At 42.9% G+C, this 24,977-nt stretch overlaps 2 protein-coding genes across 2 annotated transcripts in view; one reads left to right on the forward strand and one right to left on the reverse strand.

The window, feature by feature from the left end:
- The window catches only part of MED17 (mediator complex subunit 17), a 23,163-nt gene extending 8,031 nt beyond the window's left edge, over positions 1-15,132 (forward strand). The window contains exons 6-12 of the mRNA XM_006018642.3: positions 1,634-1,786; positions 2,675-2,805; positions 3,888-4,072; positions 4,683-4,820; positions 6,676-6,793; positions 8,284-8,443; positions 10,295-15,132. Coding sequence (XP_006018704.1) covers positions 1,634-1,786; positions 2,675-2,805; positions 3,888-4,072; positions 4,683-4,820; positions 6,676-6,793; positions 8,284-8,443; positions 10,295-10,503 — 1,094 coding nt within the window. The 3' untranslated portion in view covers positions 10,504-15,132. The remainder of the gene's footprint in view (positions 1-1,633; positions 1,787-2,674; positions 2,806-3,887; positions 4,073-4,682; positions 4,821-6,675; positions 6,794-8,283; positions 8,444-10,294) is intronic.
- A 2,973-nt stretch (positions 15,133-18,105) lies between these two features.
- VSTM5 (V-set and transmembrane domain containing 5) lies at positions 18,106-21,823 on the reverse strand. The gene is made up of 3 exons (XM_014517410.2): positions 21,418-21,823; positions 21,189-21,326; positions 18,106-19,660 (listed from the first exon to the last, which is right to left on the reverse strand). The coding sequence occupies exons 1-3, from the start codon at positions 21,821-21,823 to the stop codon at positions 19,620-19,622; spliced, it is 585 nt and encodes a 194-aa protein (XP_014372896.1). The 3' UTR covers positions 18,106-19,619.
- Between the last annotated feature and the right edge of the window lie 3,154 nt (positions 21,824-24,977).

The raw sequence follows: 24,977 nt of genomic DNA on the forward strand, positions 1-24,977 counted from the left end.
TATGGCAGCAAAGCCAGCTTAGATGCTCTTCTTTATTTCTGAGATCTAAATGTTTTCAGACGGGACATTCTAGGTGGGAAGTTCTCAGTGCCAAAACTAACTTCCTCATGGTTTATAGGCATATGGCCCCACCTGGAATGCTAGACTGCTCTGGTCACTCCATTCCAAAAGATGCATCATGTTTAGAAAAGGTTGCAAGGTGAGCAATAAAATAATTTAGAGGGATGGAGAAACTGAAAATATTGATAGTTAAATCTTAGAAATGAGACTGTGTGAGGTGATATGCTAGAGGTATAGATGGGCAAATGAGCTGCATTTATATACCTTTTCTCATAATACTAGGAATGTTTACATTTGATGAAAATGAAAGGTGTGATGCAAGCTAAAAGGAAATGGGTCTTTCATAACATCTCTTTCATCCACTGTCTTACAGCAGTAAGTTTCCACAGGGAATCTGAGAGCCTAGAAAAACCAGAAGGATCAGATGCTTTTACAGATAATGGGAACTTCAGCACTGCCGAACAAAGTCATAAATCCTAATGCTTCATACAATAATCAGTAATTGGAGGGGCTTAGAACCTGCCAGTGGGTGGAGTTTATTCCACATCTGTCTATAGGAGACTCTTGAACTTTCTTCATAACTACTGGTGCTGGTTTCTGTAAAACAGGATGCTCCAGCAAGGGTCTGGACACCTATGGCACTTTTTACGTTTAGGGCATAGAATATGGTATCTATTTGTTTACTTGGACAATAACTTAAAAAAATCAGGAACTGGCCTTCAGGGGTGCCTGTACACAAATGCAGAGGCTGCTCCGACGCTGTAATTACAGCACATTGGAGCAGGCTCATTTAACCAGTAATTACAAGTAATCGCCAATGATTACCAACAATCTTCAATTGCCAATTAATTACTGGCAATCATTTGTAATTAACTGGTAATTACCACACTCCAGCCAGCCTCTATGTCTCCTGTATCAGCATCCCCCCACTTCAAAATGGCGCCGGTGGTGCTTGAACTAAAGCTTGTTGAATGACCTTTACACAAGACACTGAGGCACTTTAATTACACAGAGGAGCTTTACTTACATGGAGGAACTTTACATAAGACATGGAGGAGCTTTGCACGAGCTTTACACACTTTAATTACACAGAAGAGCTTTACATGAGACACGGAGGTGCTTTAATTAGAGCAGCTGTTGGAGCCACTCTAAAGTGTTGCGCTGGCTCCCCACCCCCCAAAAACATATAGAAGTGTCCTAGATGCCTAACTCCATAGTGAAGCATCTACCTGGCTTTTGAAAGTGCTTTGACTTTCTTTTCGTGGGTGTATTTTACGTATCTTGTGTTGCAAGCTTCCAGTGCATTGGAAACTGGATCTGAAGCTGTAGGTCTAACCCAATACAACTAATTAATATAAATATAGGAAGAGTCTATTTAAAATTCACTAGTGTTTTGTTTTCTGTGCACTCTTATGGTGTTATAATAAGGTTTAGATTAGGTGGAAACAATAATCTAGACTTTTCCAGCCTCTTAACCATCTTACCTGATGCCTTAGTCATTCCTTAAGAGCTGTATACAATAGTTGTTCTTTGCTATTTTTTTAAAAGAACAAGCACCATTTGTTTTTCTTAGGTGCTCCACATTGGCAGACAAAACTAGAAGCTGCACAAAATGTCCTGCTATGTAAAGAAATCTTTGCCCAGCTGTCAAGAGAAGCAGTTCAAATTAAGTCACAAATTCCTCACATTGTTGTGAAGAACCAGATCATCTCTCAGCCTTTTCCAGGTAGGAAACTTTTGGGATACTCTTGTTCTATAAATGGGGAATCCAGACTGAAACACTGATTTGGTGAAGGTTTTCTTGGTAAATAAGTTGACATCTTACTCATACCAAATAGATGCATGATGTTCCCTGAATTCTGCAATTAATTCCAACTAAATAAGAAGAGCCAAGAAACAACTATAAAAAATCCCTACATGACCACACTTTAGCTGGTGCACTTACACTGCTGGTGGCATTGTTTTTAAACACAGTTCTCTGTCCATCAAAAATAATGATAACCAAAAGCACCTCCTCATGGAGGTCATCCTTTGAGGCTGTGTATCAGTCGACGTAGGAGAAAGATTTAATCTGTTAATGGACCTTGAAGAGAGGTAAATTGGTTGCCATTTATCCTGGAAGGTCAGCAGTGTGGGGAACCTGAAAGCATCGCTAGTTGTTTAAAGAATTCTCCATTCCTTAACCTGACTGCACCTGCTCAGGGCTATTTTTCTGCATTTATTCAAAAACAAGCAATATTGTATGTAAGTTATTCTTTCCTTGCTATGTTATAAAGAGTTTCTCCTTTTTTTCAACTTGCTTGAGTCCATAAAGATGGAAAACACCTCCATCTCTGACTTCTGTTGTCCTAGCAGCCAAAGTCAAATCAGCTACAGGTTCTTTGATTAATTATATATTAAATTAAAATGCAGCAGTTTTTTATGAGATGTTATTTGCTTTTCAACTGCAGTCTGACCTGATTGTTTTACCTTCTCTGAAATTTTAAATATTGCTTTGAAAGCGAACACTATGGTTAGAAGAGGAGGAAAGAAGAAAAGAATAAAAAAAGATTTTCTGGCCATGTATTAGTCTACATGAAAATATTGACGGTTATTTTCTTCATTTTTTGTGCAGGATTGCAATTGTCTATATCCTTGTGTCACTCTTCTAATGATAAGAAATCTCAAAAGTCTGCCTCTGACAGACAAAGTCCAGAGGATCATCTCTATGTCCTGGAACACAACTTGCATCAGCTGATCAGAGAGGTAACACATTTTAGTTGAAAACTGACATTGTTTTTCCTTCAGGAGTCTGGTTTGGAGTCTTGAATACAATGTCGTGACACTATTGCACTATTAAAGGTCAGTCAGTTCCTCCCTGTGTAAAGCAGCCCTATTACATGTCTAAAGAAGTGTCTCCATTGTATAAATATGCAAGGCTGATATTAGAAGCTCCACTTGTACTTATGTGAAATATTATTCCCTTGATTTAGCCTCTTGATTACAAGAAGATGGTTCTGAATCTTTCCTGCATTAAGACTCCTCACCTTTCTCTTGCTCCAGAAATTGGTTGTCAGGCTCTTTAAAGCAGATATCAGTGCAGGCACTGACAAAAGAAAAGCGCTACCTGCGCTGCTTCTGGAGCCTGACGATAGAATTTTTATTTAATAGCAGGCATTAAGTAATGACTGAGCCTGTGACCCTCTGTGTTCCCTTGGGTGGTAGAGGAGGAGAGGGTCAGGGCACAAAGGAATGCACAGCCTCAAACACACCGTATCCAGAAAGTTCTGAGCTTGCTTGCCAAAATAGCATCTTCTACATCACAGCTCTGTTCCCATCTGTACATTTCTTCTAATCTGTCCTCATTGTTTCTCTTGATTGAGAGCCCTTCTGGACAGGCTTGTTGCTCTGGATGGAACTTGTACTGCAGCAGAGCTCAGTAACCTTGCGGCTGCTACACAGATGAGAAAATACACCGGCAAATAGGCCTTTTATTAAAGGGGGCTAAGTAATCCAGGCTCTGAGCTGTGAACCAAAAAAATTGGCTGACTTTCACATTTTCCTAATTTATAGGAATAATTTTCTCTCATTAAAGCACCCACTCAGAGGAAAAACCTGGAAAGGACTTAAAGGCACTGTCCATTGCACAACCTAAAAGTAGAAGCATGGAGACTACTTTGTGTTCTGTTAGCTACCCCAGGTGTTGCAGTCGCATGCCATTTTTTTGTGGAAGTGTACATTTGTTTCAAGTGCTTCTTTTGAGAGGTGAAGCAGCGTGTGTTAGCAGACTGCATGCCATTATGGGGGTGTGCGTTCCTCTCATTTCTAACTGTTTTTGTCTGTTACAGTTTCACAAGCAAACTTTGAGCTCCACAGTGATGCCGCACCCAGCTAGTGCACCATTTGGCCATAAGAGAATGAAGCTGGCAGGGCCTCAGGCATTTGACAAAAATGATATCAACTCCTTGCAGTCAAACGAAGGGCTTCTGGAAAAGATTATTAAGCAGGCAAAACACATCTTTCTGAGGCGCAGGTATGTGTACAAGCCACTCTGGTTAAAGCCAAGGTAAAACCAAACTACTAGCATCTTCCCCCCTAGGCTGGTGATTAACTTTCAAAGTGTTTCTAAACCTTCTTATTCTTCATTGCTGAATGCTTTTGTAAGACTTCATTGTTAGGTATTGAGAATCAGTAGTTTATTATCTTCAAGTCTGTATAAAAACCTCTATGGAATATGAGCACAAGAGTGTTCAGCACTTACTTCTCTTTTTATGCAATGCTTATATTGCAGCCTACTGATAGATTTATGTACCGCTTTGGGAAAAGATGACTTTCCCAGGGGTTTTTTCCCTCCATATACAGCTGAACAACTAATATCTGACTTGTTCAAAATACAGTATTCAGCACATTCTATTTTGGGGGCATGTTATAAAAATACAGTGTAAACAACTTGCTGTTCTGGCACCAAAACAGAGCATTAATACCCTTGCTCAGGTGTCCTGCATGGTTTTTTTACAACATAGATGTTATCTTTCACAGCCAACTAGATCAAACGGAGGCTTGCTTACTTCCCCTCTGCCCTTGGAGAAAGGACAATCGTGCATATTGTCTATTGAGGGTGGTATGTCTTTGTTTTGTTTTAGAACTGCTCAAACCATTGATAGCCTTGCTAGTTGCATTGAAGATCCACAGATTCAGGCCCATTGGTCCAACATAAATGATGTTTATGAATCCAGTGTTAAGGTTTTAATAACTTCTCAAGGTTATGAGCAAATATGCAAGTAAGTATGAAAGCTCTGCAGATGTGGATTATTAATTTGTTAAGAATGAGAAAATGTCTTGCCTTTCCTAGATTGTGATACATGTGACTTTAAAGAAGCAACGTTAATCTCTGTTCAGATTTGTTTTAGGAAGGCTGCCCCCCCCCCCCCAGTTACCTCCTTCCTATAGCTAAAAGTTACATTTAATATAGGAATTTAATAAATAGATACTACATTTTCTTAAAATAAGTGATCATAATAGAGTCTCTTTCTCTTCCCCCCCCCCCAGGAGTCAAATCTTGAACCTGATTACCTGAGTTCAGCTTTTCTCATCATGAAAATCAGAGCTCCCCCTGCCCCCTTAGCTCACCAGGACAAGGATCCAGCAGCAGCTGTCCCCCCTGCACTACTTTGTGGTGCTGAGCAACCCTGATATGCTGCTGCCTTGTCCATGCCATTGCCCCTCTTCCACCTCTCCCCCCAGTCCACTGGCCCTGCTGGTGCCCCTCACTCCCCAACCGCAGCACCCTGGACCTGCCAATGCCCCTCACTCTGCACCCACAGCCTCCCCACCCCTTCCAGTGCCCTTTGCTCCCAGCCCCCTGTCCCTGCCTGTGGCTCTCACTTCCCACCCCTACCAATGATGGCCCTCACTCCCCAACCACAGCTCCCTCCCGGCTCTGCTGGTGCCCTTCTCCCCCCCGACCCACCCCCAGTCCTGTCAGAGGGGGCCCTCAGCTGCCAGGGCTACAGGGTCAGGGACCCAAGTCCACAGCCCCCTGCTTACATCAGTACTCGAGTCCTGGATGCCACATATGGGAGACAGTGACTGCTGTGGCATAGCAGAGCACAGAGCCCGGCTTCCCTTCCACCATGGGTGGCATGACCAGAGTGGAGCCCATAGGGGTTTGGGGGCAGATGCAGGCTGCCTGCTGTAGGCTTGGCCTCCCCACCCTGCTGCCCTCCCCACAAGACCTCCACAGCCTAGTGGCTGAGACCTGGCATGGCAAGGCACAGCGGGGCCAAGTAAGGAAATTCAGTGCTGTTGCCACGAGTCCTGCACCACCATGGCAAGGCACCCCCTGCCTGCCTAGCAGCACTGATGGATACAACTCCATGCTGCCACCCCCACTTCTGCCAGTAGGCAGGGGGTTCCTCACCATGGTGGTGCGGGGCTCGTGGTGAAAACACTGAGCTTCCCTACCCCACCCCGCTCTGCCCTCCGTGCTGGGTCTTGCCTACTGGGCCATGGAGTCTCTGCACACAGGCTCACACCAAAATACTGGAGGTGTGATAATAGTCATGTTCGTTACTTTAGTTATTTCGATCCTGACTTCCTTTTAGAGAAGCTGTTAGTTCTTTTACTACCTTGGATGACCCAGAAGTTGCTGGGATCACAAATGAGCCCAGTTCCTTTGTATTATCTTTACTTGCTGCTAGGTCCAGTTTTGTGAAAAAATGTAAAACTGCAGTTTTGAGGATTTTGTGCTTTAGTATCACTTAAGGAATAGGAATTTAAAAAAAAGTCCTTATTTATAGCAATGGGACTGATATAGACTCAAGTAGACATGCATGGTTTTGTATCACCAGTAGATGTGGTGATTGTAGACCAGCGGATATTGGGTTAATCAAAATATTTAAAAACAAGTAGAACTTACATAATATTTAAAGACTCCTGCTTTTGTTAGTCATTTAGAAAACAGCTGTTTCCCCTTTCTGTCCTAGTCAGTAATAGAGTCTGTTGAGGTGTGAGCTTCCTACAGGATTATTCTTAGTAAGTTTAAGGTACTTCAATCTTAAACCTTTTAAAATGGATGTCTTCTGCCAACTTTTAGACAGTTTTAGTAAATATACATGTATTTTTGTCCTTGTAAAGGTCTATTCAGCTACAGCTGAACATTGGAGTTGAACAGATCCGAGTAGTGCACAGAGATGGAAGAGTTATCACATTATCCCACCAAGAGCAAGAGCTGCAGGATTTCCTTCTGTCTCAGGTAAACTTAAAAACTAGAAAAGGAATAACATGGACCTCATATAGATCTGTATAAACAATGTAATAGTATGCATATTGCCATATGTCTCTAGGATAAATTGTAGCAAGTCCATGAGCACAGTTGGGGCAGAAGTATCATTTAAAGGTGTCAAAGATGGAAGGTTTTAGAAATTCTGCATAGAGTACATAGTTGGTCTAATAAAAGATATCACATCTGCTCAAAGAACCATACATGCATAGAATGGAAAACTTTAGAAGAAGATTTATATTCCAGGCTTCTCATGGTTGATTACATTCTTCAAGAAACACCTGTATGTCAGCTGTGGCAACTGATTCCAAAAATGGCGTCACACTGTAGCCAGGTTCAGAAGTACCAGTGGCACACACAAAAATTTGAAATATACTTAGTTGCAAAGTATGTGTTACCTACCATGTGAACTGTCAGTAAGCTGTGCTTGCTAGAAGCCTCACACTAAACAACTGACATAGTTCTCACCTTGTCTGCTAAGGTAACCATATCTTGTTAGGGTCAGAGAATCTTTATAGTTCACATGCCTATAACTGCTGTCACTTTCAACGTTGACACAGGGTTTCCAGCTTTGTATCTGATATTACCCAATAATTGGCATTTGAATTAAGTATGGGTTCTGAACTGTTTAGAACGAGGCTTGGTTTTGTTTCAGCAGCAGCAGTGTTTCTAGTAGTGCATTCTACGTAGCATAGATGCAGGCATTTGATCAGCAGAGTATTCTGAATTAGGTGTGCCTGATTTGAATTATGTGGAACTCTGACAGGGAGTTAAAATTAATTTTATCAAAGCTGTTGCTTTCCCTAGTCAGATAGTTTACAAACTCCTCCCTGGAGAGCTGGCTGGCTGTCTAGCACTAATACCTCCTTGCTTCCAACTGTTAAATCGCTCCATTGAAAAGGATTTTAACTCTTCCAAGCAATTGCCCTACTTTCCATTGGGATGCAAGTCCCAAGTAGAAAGTGTGATGATCTCTGCATTGTGCCAAAGCCCAACTTGTGTCTTTCCAAATTTGCCCTGAAATATTGTTTCCTATTGCTTATTCTGGAGCCCTTTCTGCAATTGTTTTATAGAAGAAATTGTCTCTCTAATAATTAATTTTAGTCTCTCCTTAATTGGATGTGCAATCTTACAATTAAAGTTTTAGTGATTCTAGAGATCTGTGCTAATTGATCTTTAAAAACTCACAAACCCATGTATTGTAAAAGATTCATACATCTGTTCAGCTCTCTGTTCACAAATGAGCTAGTATAGACTTGGACAGAAACAAATTTCTAGTTGGTATCTCATGAATTTTGGTATGATTAAGTCTCAAACTGGGGTGTGCATATAGTGGGGGGAAAAAGCATTTAAATAACCTAATATAGACCAGGAAAAAGAAATGGAAGCTAGGGAAAACTAAACATATGAAATCCATTGCAAGGCACAAAGGAAAAACACCATAAACCTCTGTCTTCTTTTAGATGTCCCAGCATCAAGTCCATGCAGTTCAGCAGCTCGCTAAAGTTATGGGATGGCACGTTCTGAGTTTCAGTAATCATGTGGGCCTGGGGCCAGTGGAGAGCATTGGCAATGCATCGGCAATCACCGTGGCATCACCAAATGGAGACTACGCTATTTCAGGTAGTACTTCATTTGATTGTGATCATAAAATGTATTTGAGAGTATGATTCTAAAAGCAAACAGCTAGAAAACCTATCTCAAGATATTAAGACTTCAGTATAGTAAAATATTTTCTGAACAAGCTTTCCCTTCCAGTCCTCCACTCTACCCACCACAACCTTTTAAATGTACAATTGATGCAAGTACTTATTCTTCTAAGGGTGCTTCTCAGACCACTGTTTTATACTCAGGTTATTGACTTAAAAGGTTTTAAGAAATGGCTTCAAACTAGTTGTTTAATACACACAAGAGAAATAGTTAAATATTTAATGTGTTTCATGGTAGGTAATGCAAATAAAGTTACTTGCATTCTGCACAGAGTGAGGTTGGAGAGACAGTTGCTCTGGGTTCAGAACTAGAGTTCATGTCCCTTTGTCTTGTGTTCTGACCACAATCGTGTGGTTTCTGAAGTGGAGATAATGTTGCAGTACACGTTTTTCACCCGGTTAAATCAATTTGACTGCTCCTTTTAGAAGCAGAGACTCCCATAGTACTTTAAAGCAGTGGCAGCAGCCCTTTTTTGGCAGGTATGCTACGAATTGAGCCACTCCAGTCCCCTTCCCCTGCTTGATCCGCTGCTCTGCTTTTTGCTTCCTGTCCTATCTGCTGCTGTGCTGCCTTTTCCCCTCCCCAAGCTTATGCGTACCCCCCACACAGCTGCCTGTGGCACTTGTGGCAGACATGCTGCAGGTTGGCCACCCCTACTTTGAAGAATTGCGGAGATCTCTGATAACAGATCTGACAGATCTGTTGGGAAACCTCCTAATTCTCTCTCTAAGAGATTGAAATATCTGCTGCAAAAGAAGCCTTCTGTAAACTCTTTTTCTTGAGGGAGCATATTGAAGGTGCATAAACACATTAAAATGCAATAAGAATCAGTAATGAAATACTAAGTCTCATTAAGAACTACATTAGCCTGTTTTAATTTTCTTAATTGCAGTCAGTAAATGCTGGCTTGCCCTGACCAGGAAAACAGTGTTAAAGAGCGACAAGTATATGGAGGGAGAATTAGAGCAAGCCAGAAGGAAACGCTTTTGATGGAGTAGCTGTGTTTATGAATTTCTCTTGTTTAATTAGTGGTTTTCATGGCTTAGGGCAGAGCTTCCTAACCTTTTCCTCAGTTTTGACCCCATGTAAACATTGAAAATTTTTTGCAACCTCTAAATAATCCAGCTTGATCAGTGACCCCTCCCCCCATGGGCTGGAGCAGAGCCCATGGCGGGGGGTGGAGATGTGGGCTGTGGCCTCAGGGCTCCCTGCCCTGCTGTTCTCCCCCCGGGGGCCTCTACAGCTCAGCAGGCAGGACCCAGCACAGGAGGGCAAAGCAGGATGGGGAGGCTCGGTGCCACTGCCAGGAGCCCCATTATGGCTACACTGCCATGGCAAAGCTCCCAGCCCTGCCCCACTCCTTCCCTCCCTCACGAGGACCTCAATCTGCCCCCCACCATATACTTACCTAGAGGGAACTGCAGGAGCTGCTCTCCAAGCTGCCTGGCTGCTACATGTATCTCTGCATGTGTACGTGCACATGGCACCCCTTGCCTGGTCACCTTCCTCCCACTCCCCAGACCTGCAAGGGGAGCATGTCATTTCCTGCTTTTTCATGTGATTTTCATCAGAATCAGTCAACACTGTTGAGTGCCTTTGCGACCCCATTTCCTATTATTACAACCCCAAATGGGGTCATGACCCCAAGGTTAGGAACCACTGGCGTAGGGGGACATGTAACCTGGTGTTTGAGGCTATATCTAATGAGGGACAGGAAAAACTCTTCAAGCTTTTTTTTTTGTCTTTCTTTTTTGTCCACTGCAGTGCGTAATGGTCCTGAAAGTGGCAGCAAGGTTCTGGTTGAGCTCCCACGGTCTCAATGCAAGGATCTCCCCAAAAGTGACGTGTTGCAAGATGGCAAATGGAACCATCTCCGCGGGCCGTTCAAGGAAGTCCAGTGGAACAAAATGGAAGGGCGCAACTTTGTATATAAAATGGAGCTCCTCATGGCAGCCCTAACCCCCTGCTATTAGTCCAGCATTGCACTGAGGAGGACTTCGGCTTCCTCTAGTAATAGTGAGCTGCTACAAGTGCAGCAAAGAGACACTGATCCTGGACAGTACTACACAAAGTGTTCAGGCTTGCAGGTCTGTACAGACACATCTATTACGATGTCTAAGGCACAAATGTTCTTGCTAGGTGAACTGTGATTTTTTTATTTAAAAAAAAACAAAAAAAAAACTTTCTTTCAATTAAAACAGGAAACACCATTTTTTCCTAGCTGTTTTGTCCTTCGTTTTCTTATATCAGAGTACGGTTTTGTCAACTGCAGATTCCTAAAAATCCAGCTTTGGGACTATGTGCAGGAACTGAGAGATCCTCTGAGTATTCATGAGATTACATTTCTGAAGCGCTTGCCCTAAATGAACAATGAAGATAGCAGTACAGCTGTCTAGGAATATTTTTACTGTGCTTCAGGTGGAGTTGGCTTTGACAGACTTCCTTTATAAAATTAAATTCAGCAGGCAGTTTATTGCTTCAAGGAAGACAGCTCATCAAGAGTGATTAAATGATATTTGCAATTATCTTGGCAGACCTCCTGAAGGCAAATTGTTTACCTGAAGCATGTAAGGGAGCAGGCCTGATACTCATAGCATGTCAAGTGGCTTGCCACTGTAGCAGCTAGTGGATCTGTTTTGGATGGAAATGGGACCAGGAGGGAGACAGAGAGCCCACACTGAATGATTAAAGCCACCAAACATTCGTGATTCAGGCCATCCTTCTGCAGCAAGTCCCTGACTTGAACCGTGCCCTTGTGTGCACCTGTGTGTGCCCTCTAGTTCTCTTTTCCTCTTATGTCCTTTCCATTTATGTCTTGAGATGCAATTTCTCCACACCAAAGGCCTAGAAGTGAATTTGGAAATGCATGCGGACAGTTCTCCTCTGCAATATGAAGTTTCATTTCTTCCTGGGAGAAATTTTACAATCTTTGCATTCTCCTTTGCCTGAGGAAGGGCACAAGCCCAAAAGTTTACAAATAAAGACCTTTTTTTGTAACTAGTTGGTCTAATAAAATATATCACCTCTATCGCAAGAGTTCTGACTGCTTTTGCCTTTAGATCAACATGGGTACAACCTATATCCCTGCAGATAATAATGCTCTTTAATGCATATTTGGTGGCAAATCTACCAATAGTAAGCGTGAATTAGGTTAGTGGGGGCAAACCTCTTTTGGCAGGCGGGCTGCAAATTAGTTCAGCATCTCAAGGTGCCATTCTGATCCCTTTCCCTTACCTGATCTGCCATTCTGCTTTCTGCTCTCTGACCAAGCTGCTGCTGCTCTTTTTCCTTCCTGTCCTGTATTCCCTGCCTGATCTGATGTTCTGGGTTTCTGCTCCCTGCTCTATCTGCTGCTGTTCTGCCTTTCCCCACCCCATTCTTCTGCATGCCACACACACAGGCTGCCCATGCCACTTGTGGTACCTGTCTACAGGTTGGCCACTATTGTTGCATAGACCTACTTGAGTTCAAGTCAACTGGCCCTTTGTTACCTTTGTTTTTTCCTGCTCTATTTTTGTGTAGTATCTGAATGAGGTTCAGGCCAAGGGGTTTTCTATATTTGCCTCTGAGCCTGGATTGAGAAGGTCCCTGTTGTACATGAATTCATGTACAAACCTTGCATGTAAATCCTCATTAAGCTGGAATGGAGCTGTCCTGATGTACCCCTCTCATAAGTAAACAGCTGATGCCATTCTTGTCCCTTCTGCATTGATGTCTCCCAGGCCAAATGCAATGTTTGCATAAACAACAGCTTTTTTAGCACGGAGTGTTTTATGTTCTAGGAAAGCTGAACAAGGAGGAATTGGAGGGAGTTTTAAGACCATCCATAGGGCAGAGTGCAAAACTGCTCTCCTGCTTGAGGGTGAATTGCTAGTGATCTGTTTTAGGTTATGTCGCTATGTAAGTTTTAGACTCATGCATACTGGACAGCCTTGGTGTACAGCTGGTGGCCCGCAAGTGGTTACATGCAGCCCCCTGCCACTGCCCCTGTCGCCTTGGTCTTGGGGTTCCCTGTCCTTCCCCTGGCTTCTGCCTGACTCAGCCCCATGGGCCAAGGCAGTGCAGTGCAGGCTGCAGTGCTGGTAAGCCGGCATCTCAAACCACTGTGGTGTAGTGCCATGGAGTGGGGCCCACAGGGAGCTCCAGATGAGGTGCCAGGCTGTGTGGTGGGCAGGGTGGGGGAGCACCCAGCCTTGTGCAGGATGGATGAGTTCCTTCTCTTGTGCACTGCAATAGTAGGGGGGGGCACCCACCCATGTGTGTGGAGCACAGCTTGTTGGGGGGGGGAATCTGTGGCCCCTACTAATATGGCCCCTGCTGGTGCAGCTCACCGGCTGCTTGGAAGTTAGATAGGCCTGACTGTACAGAGGTAAATGGGTCCCTATTTGATTGTATAGCAACCATGAGGGTCAAGAGGAGAACATAGTAACTGATAGCTGTAGCAATTATCTATTGGGCAATTCATTCTGGGACATGGTCTGATGTGCCTGCCCTCGGCAGTTATTGCAATGATAATTACCATTAAGGACCATAAAGTTATTGCTACATGTTGAAGCTGTAGTTTCTGTACAACTGATCTGTGAGATTTGAAAATGACTCCTGTCACCTGCCCATGGCAGGGTGTATTTTTACATGCCCTGTGGAGTAAATGGGGTGGAAATGTCTATTGACAACAGTTTATGGGGCTTTTACTGCAAGATGGGTAAATGGGTAGGACTTAATATGCTTTATAATGAGTAGTTACTGTCAGATTCCAGTTAGAGAAAGGATGATGAACAAATGGGGAAACCGAGACAAAGGGCTTAGCAGTCTGTCGGAGACATGATTACAGTGAGTCCTAACCCCCAGGCCTGTATTCATACTACTGTCATATTTGTCATGCACGTGAGAGTGTGAAGTAAAAGTAGTAGAGCTTACACTGTGCAGCAAACTGAAAAGATGGGACTTGCTTTGGCATTTAAACTGGTGTTGGGACTATCGCTACTTCAGACATGTAGCAGGCTTCCCCTCCCTTTGTGTCACAGATCGAGGTCATAGTGCAGCTGTGAAGTTGCTAGGTTTTGTCATTTTCTGCATTTTCCTAAAGAAAGTAAATGCATGTGGCATGTTGCTCTGTTTGCAAGTGGTGCAGAAAGGCTTTGCATGGGTGATGCTGGCCAAGGATTAGGCCCTTAAAGAGCCTGACTTTTAAAAATGCTGAGTACTTCACAGCTCCCACTGGAAATTCCTAGGGGCTCAGTACTCAAGAAAATCTGGCCAATCATTTTGGCTCCTAATTTTAGACATTCAAATTTGCTAGTTGGAGCAGTCTTCACCTTCTTTCTATAGGCAAACATTATAATAACAATACATTTCCAAATGTTTAGTGCACTTGAAATCAGAAAAAACATACTGTTATCCTAGGTCAGGGGCTGACAGTGTTTCCTGGTAGCAAGCTGGAAGACTTGCTACCAGGAAACATTAGGTAGCAAGCAGGTCTGAGATTTACTTGCTGCCTGGCAGGGGCACAGCCTGGGCAAAGCCATGGCTCCACAGGCCAGATCTAAAGGCTCTGCAGACTGGGGACCCCTGACCCAGACTGTTTGGAAATAGTTGCATTAAATCTTCCAATTACTATGCAGGGACAGCTATGTTAGTACATCACTTTTTCCAGTTGCTGGTCCTCAGTCCTCAATTATTAACTGTAAAGACTTTAATCCTTGTGCCAGTAACTGGTGAGCATTAACTCCAGATGGTTTAGCTCTGCATTCCTTACACCTAGCAGCAGTAGTACATTTTGAAAGATATTTGATTTATTTTGCATAGGATATGTATTTTTTACTTTGTCAGGTTAAATTTTAGATGAAACAGGACTCTTGTCTATAACAGAATAGTAAAAGCAATACCATTACAATAATGCCTAGTGCATGTATTCATTAAATATGCTTGTATCATTCGATACCTGACCATAGCAGTACTCCAATGCATTAAAAAACTGAAAGTGAACTTAGCTGGCACCTGTATGTGAAATTGAACAGTCAAGGGTTAGAGGCCCTAAATCAATGTTTCAGTAAGCAAGCAGAGCAAGGGAGACAAAATAACCAACATAAAACGGAGTTGGTTTGTTTTGTTTTGTTGTTAATGCATTTTTAAGAGTCTATGATAACAATTTTTTTAATTGTTTTTTAAATACTATGCTAAAATTGTCAAGAGGAAGTAAGTCAAAGATAGTGATGCCAAATGACATCGTTACTGCATCGCTATGGACTTGCACACTTGCTAATTATTAACTTTCATCCTGTAATGGTCAACAGAAAAAATGTTGATAGGAAAATGCACATTCCCTGTATAATTATGTCAGCTTTCTTTCTTTCTTTTTTGTCTACTTATGTTTAGTATACACACTGTGTGTACTTGCTGTGCCTTAGTGACGGGTTTAACATGTAAAGCTTAAATCTCTTCAAGAATGACAAAAAATAGCCATCAAGAATGTATGCAGAGCAAAGCCTGCGGGCTGAGCTGAGTTCCTTTTTGTCATCAATATTGCCCTGTTATGGTGCTTCCTGAAGCACTTAGAGTATGCTATAAAGATATACAAGTGTAATAAAACAGCCCAAACTTCAGTCCCTTTATATACTCATTAAGTTTCAGTCATTTTTCAGTCTATAATCAATTTTCTTCAAGAAAGGAAGAACTTAACTAAGATGCTCCTTTTCTGGGGTGTAACTACAGAGCTATGATAGATACATATGCCACATCTCTGAATACTCAGCCCATCAGTGTGATCTACTGTTGCAGATATCTGGGATGTAATGTACATACTTAATGCAATATCATTAGCAAGGTGGTGAAAAATAGGACTAAAAAGAATCTCAGGAGGTCAGTTAATCTACTGCCCTACTCAGCAGGATCATTGTTGACTAAATCAGTGGGAGCCAACTGGTTTTGGCAGACATAGCCCCACACCCTTCCTGGGGCCACTCCAATCCCCTTTCCCTCCCTTGTCTGCTGCTCTGCTTTCTGCCACTGTGCCACCTGTCCCCTTCCCAATCTGCTGCATGCCACACACACAAGCTATGCGCCCCATTTAGGACACACATACGCAGGTTGGCCACTGCTGATCTTAGCTGTCCCAGCCAAGTGTTTGCTAACTCATTTGTAAAACTTTCCAAGGATGGAGATTACACTCTGAAAAACTTGTTCCAATACTTTAACCATACCCTCATAGCGAGAGTCTCCAACCTAAATTGCTTTTGTTACAATTTAAGACCACTGTTCCTTGTCCACTCTCTTGCAGCCATCACTAATCTCTTATATAACCACCCTTCGGGCATTTGAAGACTGTTATCAGATCCTCACCCTCCCCATCCAGTCTCCTCTTTTCCATACTAACCTTAGTGCTTCCAACCTTTCCTCATAAATCACACTGCTGAGACCCCTATAATCTCTGTTGCTCTCTGCTGGGCTCTTTCTAATCAAAACTAGACACAATATTCCAGCAAAGGCCTCACCAGTGCTGAATACAGGGGAAGACTCACTTTTGTTATACATCCCAGTGTGTGCTACTGGAACAGCTGAAACAATAACAGCCCACCCTTGACTCAACGCTATGACTCCCGGGCTGTTTTCTGAAGTACTGCTGCCCAACCAGTTCCCACATTTTTGTGCTTCTGATTGTTGCATTCTAGGGGCAGGACTTTGCAGTTGTCTTTATTGGATTTCATCTAATCTGGAACCGTTCCTTTAATTTATCAAGGTTATTTTGGGTTCTAGTCTTGTCCTCTAAAGTATCTGCTACTCCACATATTTTGGTGTCATCTGCTAATATATCAAGTGTGCACTCAATCCCATCTGCCAGATCAGCATCCTTCAGGTGTCCCCCAGAGAGAGTCAGCTGCCTGTGTTAACCTGAAGTGAGGCAGAAGGCAGGGCAGGATGCTACCTTAGATGCTTCTGAGGGGCATGAGCTTTAGCAGGCAACAACCTACTTCATCAAATACGAATGTAGTCCTCTCAAGTACAGCTCATTATGAATGCAGGTGCAGAGAGCAGGGGTTTGAAAGAGAAGGATATTTAAATACAAAGGATAAGGGACCAGGGGAACTGCTGAGAGGTGTAGGTGGATTGGATAGGTGAATAGGGATAAGTAAGGCAGTTAACTCAGTGAAGAACATAGGGCTTAAAAAAGGAGTTGCTCTTGAGCCCATGTTTAACACAGTGCAGTCTGGATGATTTCTTGTTCTGTAATGTCATGTTAGGAATGGACAGCCACCCCCCCCCCGCTGGCACCCTCCTCCCCAGTGCCACTTGCCACATCCTCCCAGTTAAATGGAGCTGTTACTATTCTTTGAACACAGGGATCCAAGCAGTGATTTTCACCCCCTTGTTCACACACTGGTGAACAAAGGGTAGGCTCTCCAGCAGTTAGCTGCCTGCAGCTCCCCAAAATTCAGCAGAACAGTAAGAGAGGCTCCTGTCTCTCCCTGTCTACCATAGACCAGAGCTTAGGTGCCTGTCTTTACTTCTTCTGTATACCAGGCCCTTGGCACCTCAGTTCCCCACTGGAGTATTATAATAGTACCCTTCTGTGTCACCTGGGCATTTTGAGAATAAATACATTAAAGTCCATGAGGTAAGTTGACTTGGATAGGATTTAGGAATCTCACTCTTTGAAGCCTTGGATAGTAGGCATTTGTCTGTCTTGCAAGAGGAGGATTACACTGAGTGAGACATCAGCCTCACTTAAAAATAAAGTGAAGCTGGAGTGACCTCTCCAGCACACAAAAGCCTAGACAGTGGATATGGGGAGACAGCCATTTTGGATGTTTCCACACACTTGGTGAGACAGCCTTGGATAATGGAGTAAGAAAGGCTATATTAAGTACCAAAAACACAGCACTTCCCAGCTGCCCGCTGCTTTTAATTTTCAAGGTTAATTTCACACTGTGAAATTCTCTTCATAGAAAAGCAAAACAAGGTAGAGCTTGGTGCAATTAGACTTACATCAAGTGAACAAACTTTCATGCTCTCTGTTTCACAAAAGCAAGGGTCACTTCTTTGGGAAGCCCCTGCAGATAGTACTCGCAAGTGCAGTGCACAGCCCAAGAAGGCTAATAGTTAGTAGGGCTGCATGAAATTTTGCCCACCGTTTCGTTCTGACACTGTTTCAACCAATTTCAAGGTCAAAACAGCAAAATTTAAATGAAACAAAGGCCATTGAAATATCCTCGAAACCAAACGAGGCTAGTCGAAACAATTCGACCATAGGCTGGGGATGGGAGGTCAGGCAAGCTGAGCTGACTTCCCATCCCCCACACTAGATTGTGCCAGGGCCAGGAGGCAGCCCAGCTGGGCTGCTTCCTGGGGCCCCATGCTATATCACACTGGGGGCGGAGCCAGCCCAGCTGGGCTGCTTCCGGGGCCCCGCACTAGATTGCGTAGTTGGGCTGCCTCCTGCCCCCGATGCAATCTAGTGTGGGGCCCCGGCAAGTGGGGCAGTTGGGGTGCCTCCTGCCCCCAGCGCAATGTAACACAGGGCCCCGGGAAGCAGCCCAGCTGGGCTGCCCCCTGCCCTTGGCACGATCTAGCATGGGGGACAGGGAAGCAGCCCAACTGGGCTGCCTCCACCCCGGGCACAGTGTAACACTGAGAATGGGAAGTCAGCCCAGCTGGTCTGACCCCATCCCCAGCAAAATTTGAAACAGTGTCAAAACAGCCTTTCTGTTTCGACAGAATGGAATGGAACAGCTGTTTCAACTTGAAATTAAATTCGAGATGAAACACTATTCCGTCGAAACACAAGGCGAAACGGAACAGTGCCATTCCGCACAGCCCTACAGTTAGCTCTCCTAGCATTTTCTTACAACATACAGAAGTGAAGGCAGACACAGTTCTTTGGTTAAATAATATATGATATCTTTTTATTAGACCAACTAAATAGTTGGAAAAAAGTTCTTTGCAAATTTCTGGGCACAAACACCCTTCCTTAAGCATTGGGAGACTGTTGCTGTTCTGCATTCTCCAAGGTGGAAAAGAAACTATGGTAAAGGAGAAGTCTGTGAAATGCAAATGCATGGAAATTTGGAAGACAAAGGGTAGAGACAGGAGGGGAGGGAGGAAGGGGGGGGGAAATATGTGAAGGAATGCAAGTAGTGAATGTGTTTTCTCTTGCTGAAAATTATTTCAAAGCCGTTATCTTCACTTTAAAAGTAATTAACTCTTTCTTCTGAGGCAGACTCAATCATTCCATGGTCTGTCTCAGAAATGCATAGGGCTCAGTGCTTTTAAGCACCAAGTAATTTTTTCCACCTCACCAGCAACCTGGTATTTTATCTACCAATAATTGTTTCCGTCCTCTACTTCTGCATTGTTCCTTGCTTACCACCCTTCCATAAGAATATACGGTCTGTGTTTAGCTTCTTGGAACAATGTGAACAACCATAAAGACACCGAATGATGGCACTCGATGTCTCAGCCACTTTTGCTGACATTGGATTACAATTTGTCTTCAGAGGATCCAACAAACTCTTTTGCCTGAGGGTCAGGAGCATAATATGCAGCACTGTACTTTGTTCCTTGAAACCTGTTATTAAATTAATGCTATAATAAATTAATGTATAATTAGCATGGCCAAGAATGCAGATCTCTTCTGTTGCTTTTTGTAATGAGTGATGCTTGCTTTAGCTGAAATGCTCATTAGCAAAATGTAAATAGCTTTAAAGACCTTAATCATGGCCTTTTAATGTTCCCCAATACAATGTAGCTGAGGTATTGTGGGCACTTTAAAAACAAAGGTGCTAAAGGCAGTAGGTTTTATTACATGGGCCCAGAGTACAGTAGTCTTCATGCTAAACAGCTAAATCATTCTGTCTGCTTGGAGCTTACCCAGTGCCAACTCTGGAAGTGAGACCTTTGCAGCTCCAAGATGCTCCAGATGTGCAGCTCTTATTTCATCTCCATTTAGCAACCACCTTTATTTGCAAGTCAGGAAGCTGCTGTAGCTGGCGGGAACATGCACAAACTTTACCTTTTGGGATTTTTCTTCCCTTCTTCTGCCACTGTTTTCACTTGAGGTAGAATTGTTTTGTTTTTGTTATAAAACAAGTCCTGGCTAAAACTCAATGGCTTCCAGTTCAATTTCTTCAGTTCTTTCTGCAAATAAAAGGACAGTGTTATTGATCCAGAAAAAAATCGATTAGAACATCCCAAAATTAACAACTCAGCTGATGTTAATAGCAGAAGCCTTTAGTGTCCTTCAATATTAGTGCAAAATCATATGATTATGATAGAACTGTACCTTTAAAATATAACGAGTCTATGTTTTTTAGTTAGCCTCATACAGTGCCACTGTCAATTCTTAAAAATGTAAGTAATATCGGTTCCTTCAAAGAGGAGACTAAATGAGACACCATTCTCTGTTGTGACTGGAATGATTTGGTTCAAGTCCAAGGCTGCTCAACAGGCCTGCTCTCTACCTCCAAGTGCTCAGAGCTCTGGCTAATGCAATGTCAGCTGTAGCTGACTTCTGAAAGCTCATCAATATTGCTTGTTTCTCTGAAACAACTCCTGAATTATTCCTGAGGGACTTGCAATCAAAGCATTAGTAAATCATGTTTTGGAGTGCTTTAACATCAGTGCTTTGATGGGATATGGAGGAATTGGTGAGCTCTGATCTTTGGTTAGCTGCTACAACAAATCCTGTTGGTCTGTCTTCTGCATCTATGCACAAAGGGCATCTATCATATATTGTATCCCAGCCCCTCAGGCACTGATCAGCAAATCATTTAGGTTAAGACTGGGCAACTGATCTCCCCACCCACACCCCCACAAAGCCTTTTATTCTGGGATCCTACAGATGGACAAATCCATTCTCCCACCATCAGTAATGAGATTTTTCCCCAGGACAATAGGGGCTAATTGGAGTTAACTGTTATTCAAGCTGCATGTGTAAATGACTGTCCCAGCCCTGCTTTGTTTGGAGTCAATATCCAGACAAATCCATCATCTGTTTTTTGCCTTCCTTAAAGCAGTACAGTGAGTGTTAGGGGCTCTTAAAGCAAGGGTTTTCAGCTGCTACAGAATCTCACGGACATATTTGTTGTGTGGGCTGTGGAAACCTCTTACCCAAGTCTTGGAAGTAAAGCATAGAAAATAAATAATTAGCCAAAGATTCTTTAGCATTAATCGACTTTAGCAGACTTAAAAAGTGGCTGGGTTATGATACTTGAGATACTTACACTGTCTTCACCTGTCTTGTTAAAGGCTTGTCACTGAAGCATTTGTCCTCAGAAGGAAGGGGACAGAGGTGTGGGAAGAAACTTTCTTCTGGAGGAAAAACCTACTTCATAGTAGTAGTAGCTACTTGCTGTAGCTAGAGCTGATAGCAAAGAACACTAGCTTGTTACTCTATGAGTTTCACCTGAAAAGCTCTCTACCAGTGCAGGTGTATTCCCTTCAGCAAGCAGGCAAGCACCCCCTGCTCTTTTTTTCAGTCTACCAGTAGGAATTATCACCTTTCCTTAACCTCTATTAAAGGTCTGATATTGAGGATCAGTGATTCTTATTAACATCGGTGGGAGGCATCACTGCTGAATGTGGGATCTTACGATAACTGAACAAACGGTCAACATTTTGATAAGACAACATCCTATCAGGGTTATTTACCCCCAGAGATAGTTACCTTCTAGCTTGCGCCTCTGCTTCTGGTATAGATGCACCGACTTATTACAAAGCCACATGAAGCAGACTAAAATGGCAGACACAGCAGTAAGAAACGCAAAGAAGACAGCTACAAAATGTAAATCTTCATAGATAATCTCTAAGGGGGGAAAAATGTAACATCATGAAGACGATCATGGGCACCTTTACATTTCACTGGTAGAATAAAAGAATTCCTGAATCATTCATACCATAAACATTTAATATGATGGTGCCATAAATGTTGGTTCCCAACTCTTCTGTTACAGTGACAAAGTAGTAACCGGCATCTCTCACACCCACATTCAGAAGCTGTATTGAGCCATTGTCATAAACAGTCACTCTGTCCATGTAACTTTTGGATATGTTGGTATAAATCCCAGTTCTCCACTCAACAATTTTTGTGGTGCCCCAACTAGACACATGCTTCCATTCAATGGTGGCAACGCCTTTGTAAAAATACTCAACTGAAAGGAGGATGTTTTGGGCCACAGTTGCGTTTATGTTGGGTTGCGGGACATATAGCGATGCTCCTCCCCGAGCTGAAAAACATACGGTTTGGGTGATGAATAATGATGCAACATCATGGCAAATATAATAGACAATGATGGCAGTCATACATTACAGTAATCAGCATGAAATAATGGCTGACAGTCAGATACAGATCTGATTTCAGGCAACTGCAAGATAAGCCTAAATATTCCATGCACGAGGCTTAATTATGGGCATAGACTTCCTCCTCTGAAGTTCAGTGAAGAGAGGTCCAAAAGAGTAGTGAATTTTCCTTGCTCTGGCATTTGGGAGTCCAAATGGAACCACTTTAGAGCAGGCTACTTTTCAGAGGGTGCATTTCCAGAAAGCCCCCCCATTTTAGGATGCCTCATGCTGAGGGCTCAGAATCACCAGTTGCCAGCAGATAGCATGGCTTTTGTTCTCTTCATTTGGTATTGCGTTCAAATGTACCGAGGGGTACCTGCTAATTTTGCTTCCTGATTTATTTTAAGATACCTGTCTCGGGTACCTCCATGGGCCCTGTCACTATAGTGCCTGAGCCTCTCATAATCTTTGCATGGTTTTATCCTTGCTGCACTCCTTTGAAAATCATAAGTGATTTGACCAAGGTCATAAAAGAGGCTTAGGGAAATTAATCTGGGTTTCCCAAGTCTAACATGCTAAGCAGTAGGTAACCCTTCTTTACAAATGCAGAATCATTTCGCACAGGAGTTCTGTGGCCTTTGCAGAATGTGCACAGCACCAAAAGAGAGAAAAATCTTATCCCATGGCAATGACCCCAAGTACTGAAATGGGAAGGGCATCTTGGAAAAAGTAATTTAATTTATGTTTGGTTTATTTTAATACAGTTCAGTAGCTGGAAATGAGGAAGAGGGGCTAACACTATATGCCCAGCCAGCTCTTAGAAAATCATCCACAAGGTCTTTGCTGACCAGAGTTTGGTAACCAGGGGTCTATAGACTTTTCACTGTGTGCAACATCTAGATGGCTCTGCTTTTGGCAAGTCGTGAGAGAAAACAATCAGCCAACAGCTCTTTTCCAATTTCTGTTGGTTTTACTTGCACTTTCTTTGGCAGAAAGAGGAAGACATGGGAGGCAGGCACTTTCCTATTAAAAAATCAGGTACTTGGCCAATGTATTCATCTGAATTTGATGCAACTGAATTTCAACCCGCCCCAAATGCTGGAGAAATAATTAGCAACTGGGATTTCTTGAGCTCTAATGTCCTTCTTCAGGAGTATGGTGAAGCCAAGAAGGGCTCATACGGACCTGCTACAACTTTGAAACAATCTAAAAGAGACTGCCAGCCAACTGCACTGTAAACTACACCAGCCCCTGGCCCACAGAGCTGCAATTTGGATATACCTGAACACCAGTTGAGGAAATACTCCTATACAACAGAGCCAGCTCTGGACTTATGTACTGGTTACAGACCATGCTGCATAACAGCAAATCTCAGTTCAGATCCTCCTCCACTTACCACCTGAGGCTGGGTGTTGTGGCTCTGGAACCTGGGTGTTGTGGATCTCTTGGAAGCAAGGTAGTTTAGATAGACTGGGCGAGAATCAGCTATAAAACAGCCCCTCAGCAGAGGACAGAAACTGAAGGCTTCACTGCCTAAGAGTGACTTAGAATTTACATTGCACAGCACATCAAATAAAGACACTGAAAAGTAATGCAGCAAGTGAAGTTGAATGCAATTTTGGAAATCACTGATAAGTGGTAACCTGTGACAATGGGTGCACAGAATAGCCTTTCTGATCCTAGCAGGACCACTTCTGGAATAGAGGGGGCACCTTATTGTTCAGCTGCTTAGTCATCATCTCAGGCTTCCTTTTGCAGCACAGGAGTCTTGATTCCTACCTGGTTGCAAAAGGGTGAGAATCCCCACGTGCCAAATAAGGCTCCATCAAAGTCAATGGCGTGTTTCCCACGTCTCCCATGAGCTTTGGTGGGGCTCGGATCTGTCCTATCCCTCCACTGGAACCAAGAGGCCAGGTGGAATAGGAAATATGTATAGGAGATGTACACTGAAATTTTAAAAGCTGTCTGGGTTTTCAGGCATATATGTCTACACTGCTACTTATGGCGGTCTTCAGGGCCACCATCAAGTAATATACCAACTACCCACATTTAAAACTACTTAGCTTGACTCCTAACAGAATTGCAGCCTGACCCAAGAAGCTCTCCTAAGCTCAGAGCTGGAACATAACTCATCCCTGACTAGGGAAGCCCAAATGACTTGCTTATGGCCAGACAGGAAGCCTGTAGCTGATAATGGAAATAAACCAAAGTTTCCTCCAGCCTAAGCTCATGACATCACTGATCCATCATCTTTCACTTGCAGCTAGACCAAGTGTGAGTGTTTCCATGAAAAGTAATAATAGGACACTCGTTCTACAATGACAAATGAGATTTAAAAAAAAAATGTACATGCTGGAAGAGATGTGGGTGGGTCACAGCTCACAGCAAATGTCACTGCTGAAGACTGAAATGCCACCGCCAAAGATGCTTCATCTTTGTGAGAAACAGCTCTGCATATCAACTGGCAGTACTTTGCAAGCCACTGAAAATTGCTGCCTTAGAATTTCTCCTTTTAAAAAACAACATGAGGAATCAAAGGGAAATCACTGCACATTAAAAATAGTTTTATTCTAATGAACAAGTTTTGTTCTCATTGTAATAGCTCAGTTGGGGATGATGCTGTCATCATTTAATCATGAGTTTGCCTTTAGTACATTCAGAGATATTACAACATCATAGGCTAATGCTGGTAGGGTGGATTTGCAGCTGTTTGTAAAAAGATAGTATGTACCTACTTTTCCAAAATTCATTTGTGGTTGAGTTACACAGTTCCTGCAGTGTCTTTAAGTATAAAATAAAGTGTATGAGTGGGTGAAATATTTTGTTCAAAGATGCATGGAAGAAATATTGCAGTGGGTAGTTGGGCTAATGGACTTCATACCACATTTATGTGCAGACCTAACTGTGCAGAGGCACACAGGCAGACTTCAGATAAATAGTAGAAACGTGTTATGTAGCTAGCTCTCTAGGAGTTGCAGCCCAAAATAATCTTTAAGAGTATTTAAGCTCTTAATTTAATGTTAACATTGAACTCCCACTGAAATTAATTGAGGATGCAGACCTGTGGGTCTTTCATGATCTTCCCACATATTCAGTTTAGAATTGGTTTTCTGACAGATGGATGCTTGTTAATGGAAATACTTGTGATAGAAAGTTAACTTCAGGGAGTACCTAT

This window comes from Alligator sinensis, unplaced genomic scaffold (genome assembly GCF_000455745.1).
Source record: "Alligator sinensis unplaced genomic scaffold, ASM45574v1 scaffold116_1, whole genome shotgun sequence".
NCBI classification, from domain to species: Eukaryota; Metazoa; Chordata; order Crocodylia; family Alligatoridae; genus Alligator; species Alligator sinensis.

Excerpts from the sequence above, each read along its gene's own strand:
- VSTM5 (XM_014517410.2), bottom strand. The coding sequence starts at position 21,823 with ATGACTGCCATCATTGTCTATTATATTTGCCATGATGTTGCATCATTA. Across the intron at positions 21,327-21,417 it reads CATCATATTAAATGTTTATG|AGATTATCTATGAAGATTTA; the intron begins GTATGAATGATT and ends TTCCCCCCTTAG. Across the intron at positions 19,661-21,188 it reads GCAGAGGCGCAAGCTAGAAG|AAAGAACTGAAGAAATTGAA; the intron begins GTAACTATCTCT and ends TTTTATTTGCAG.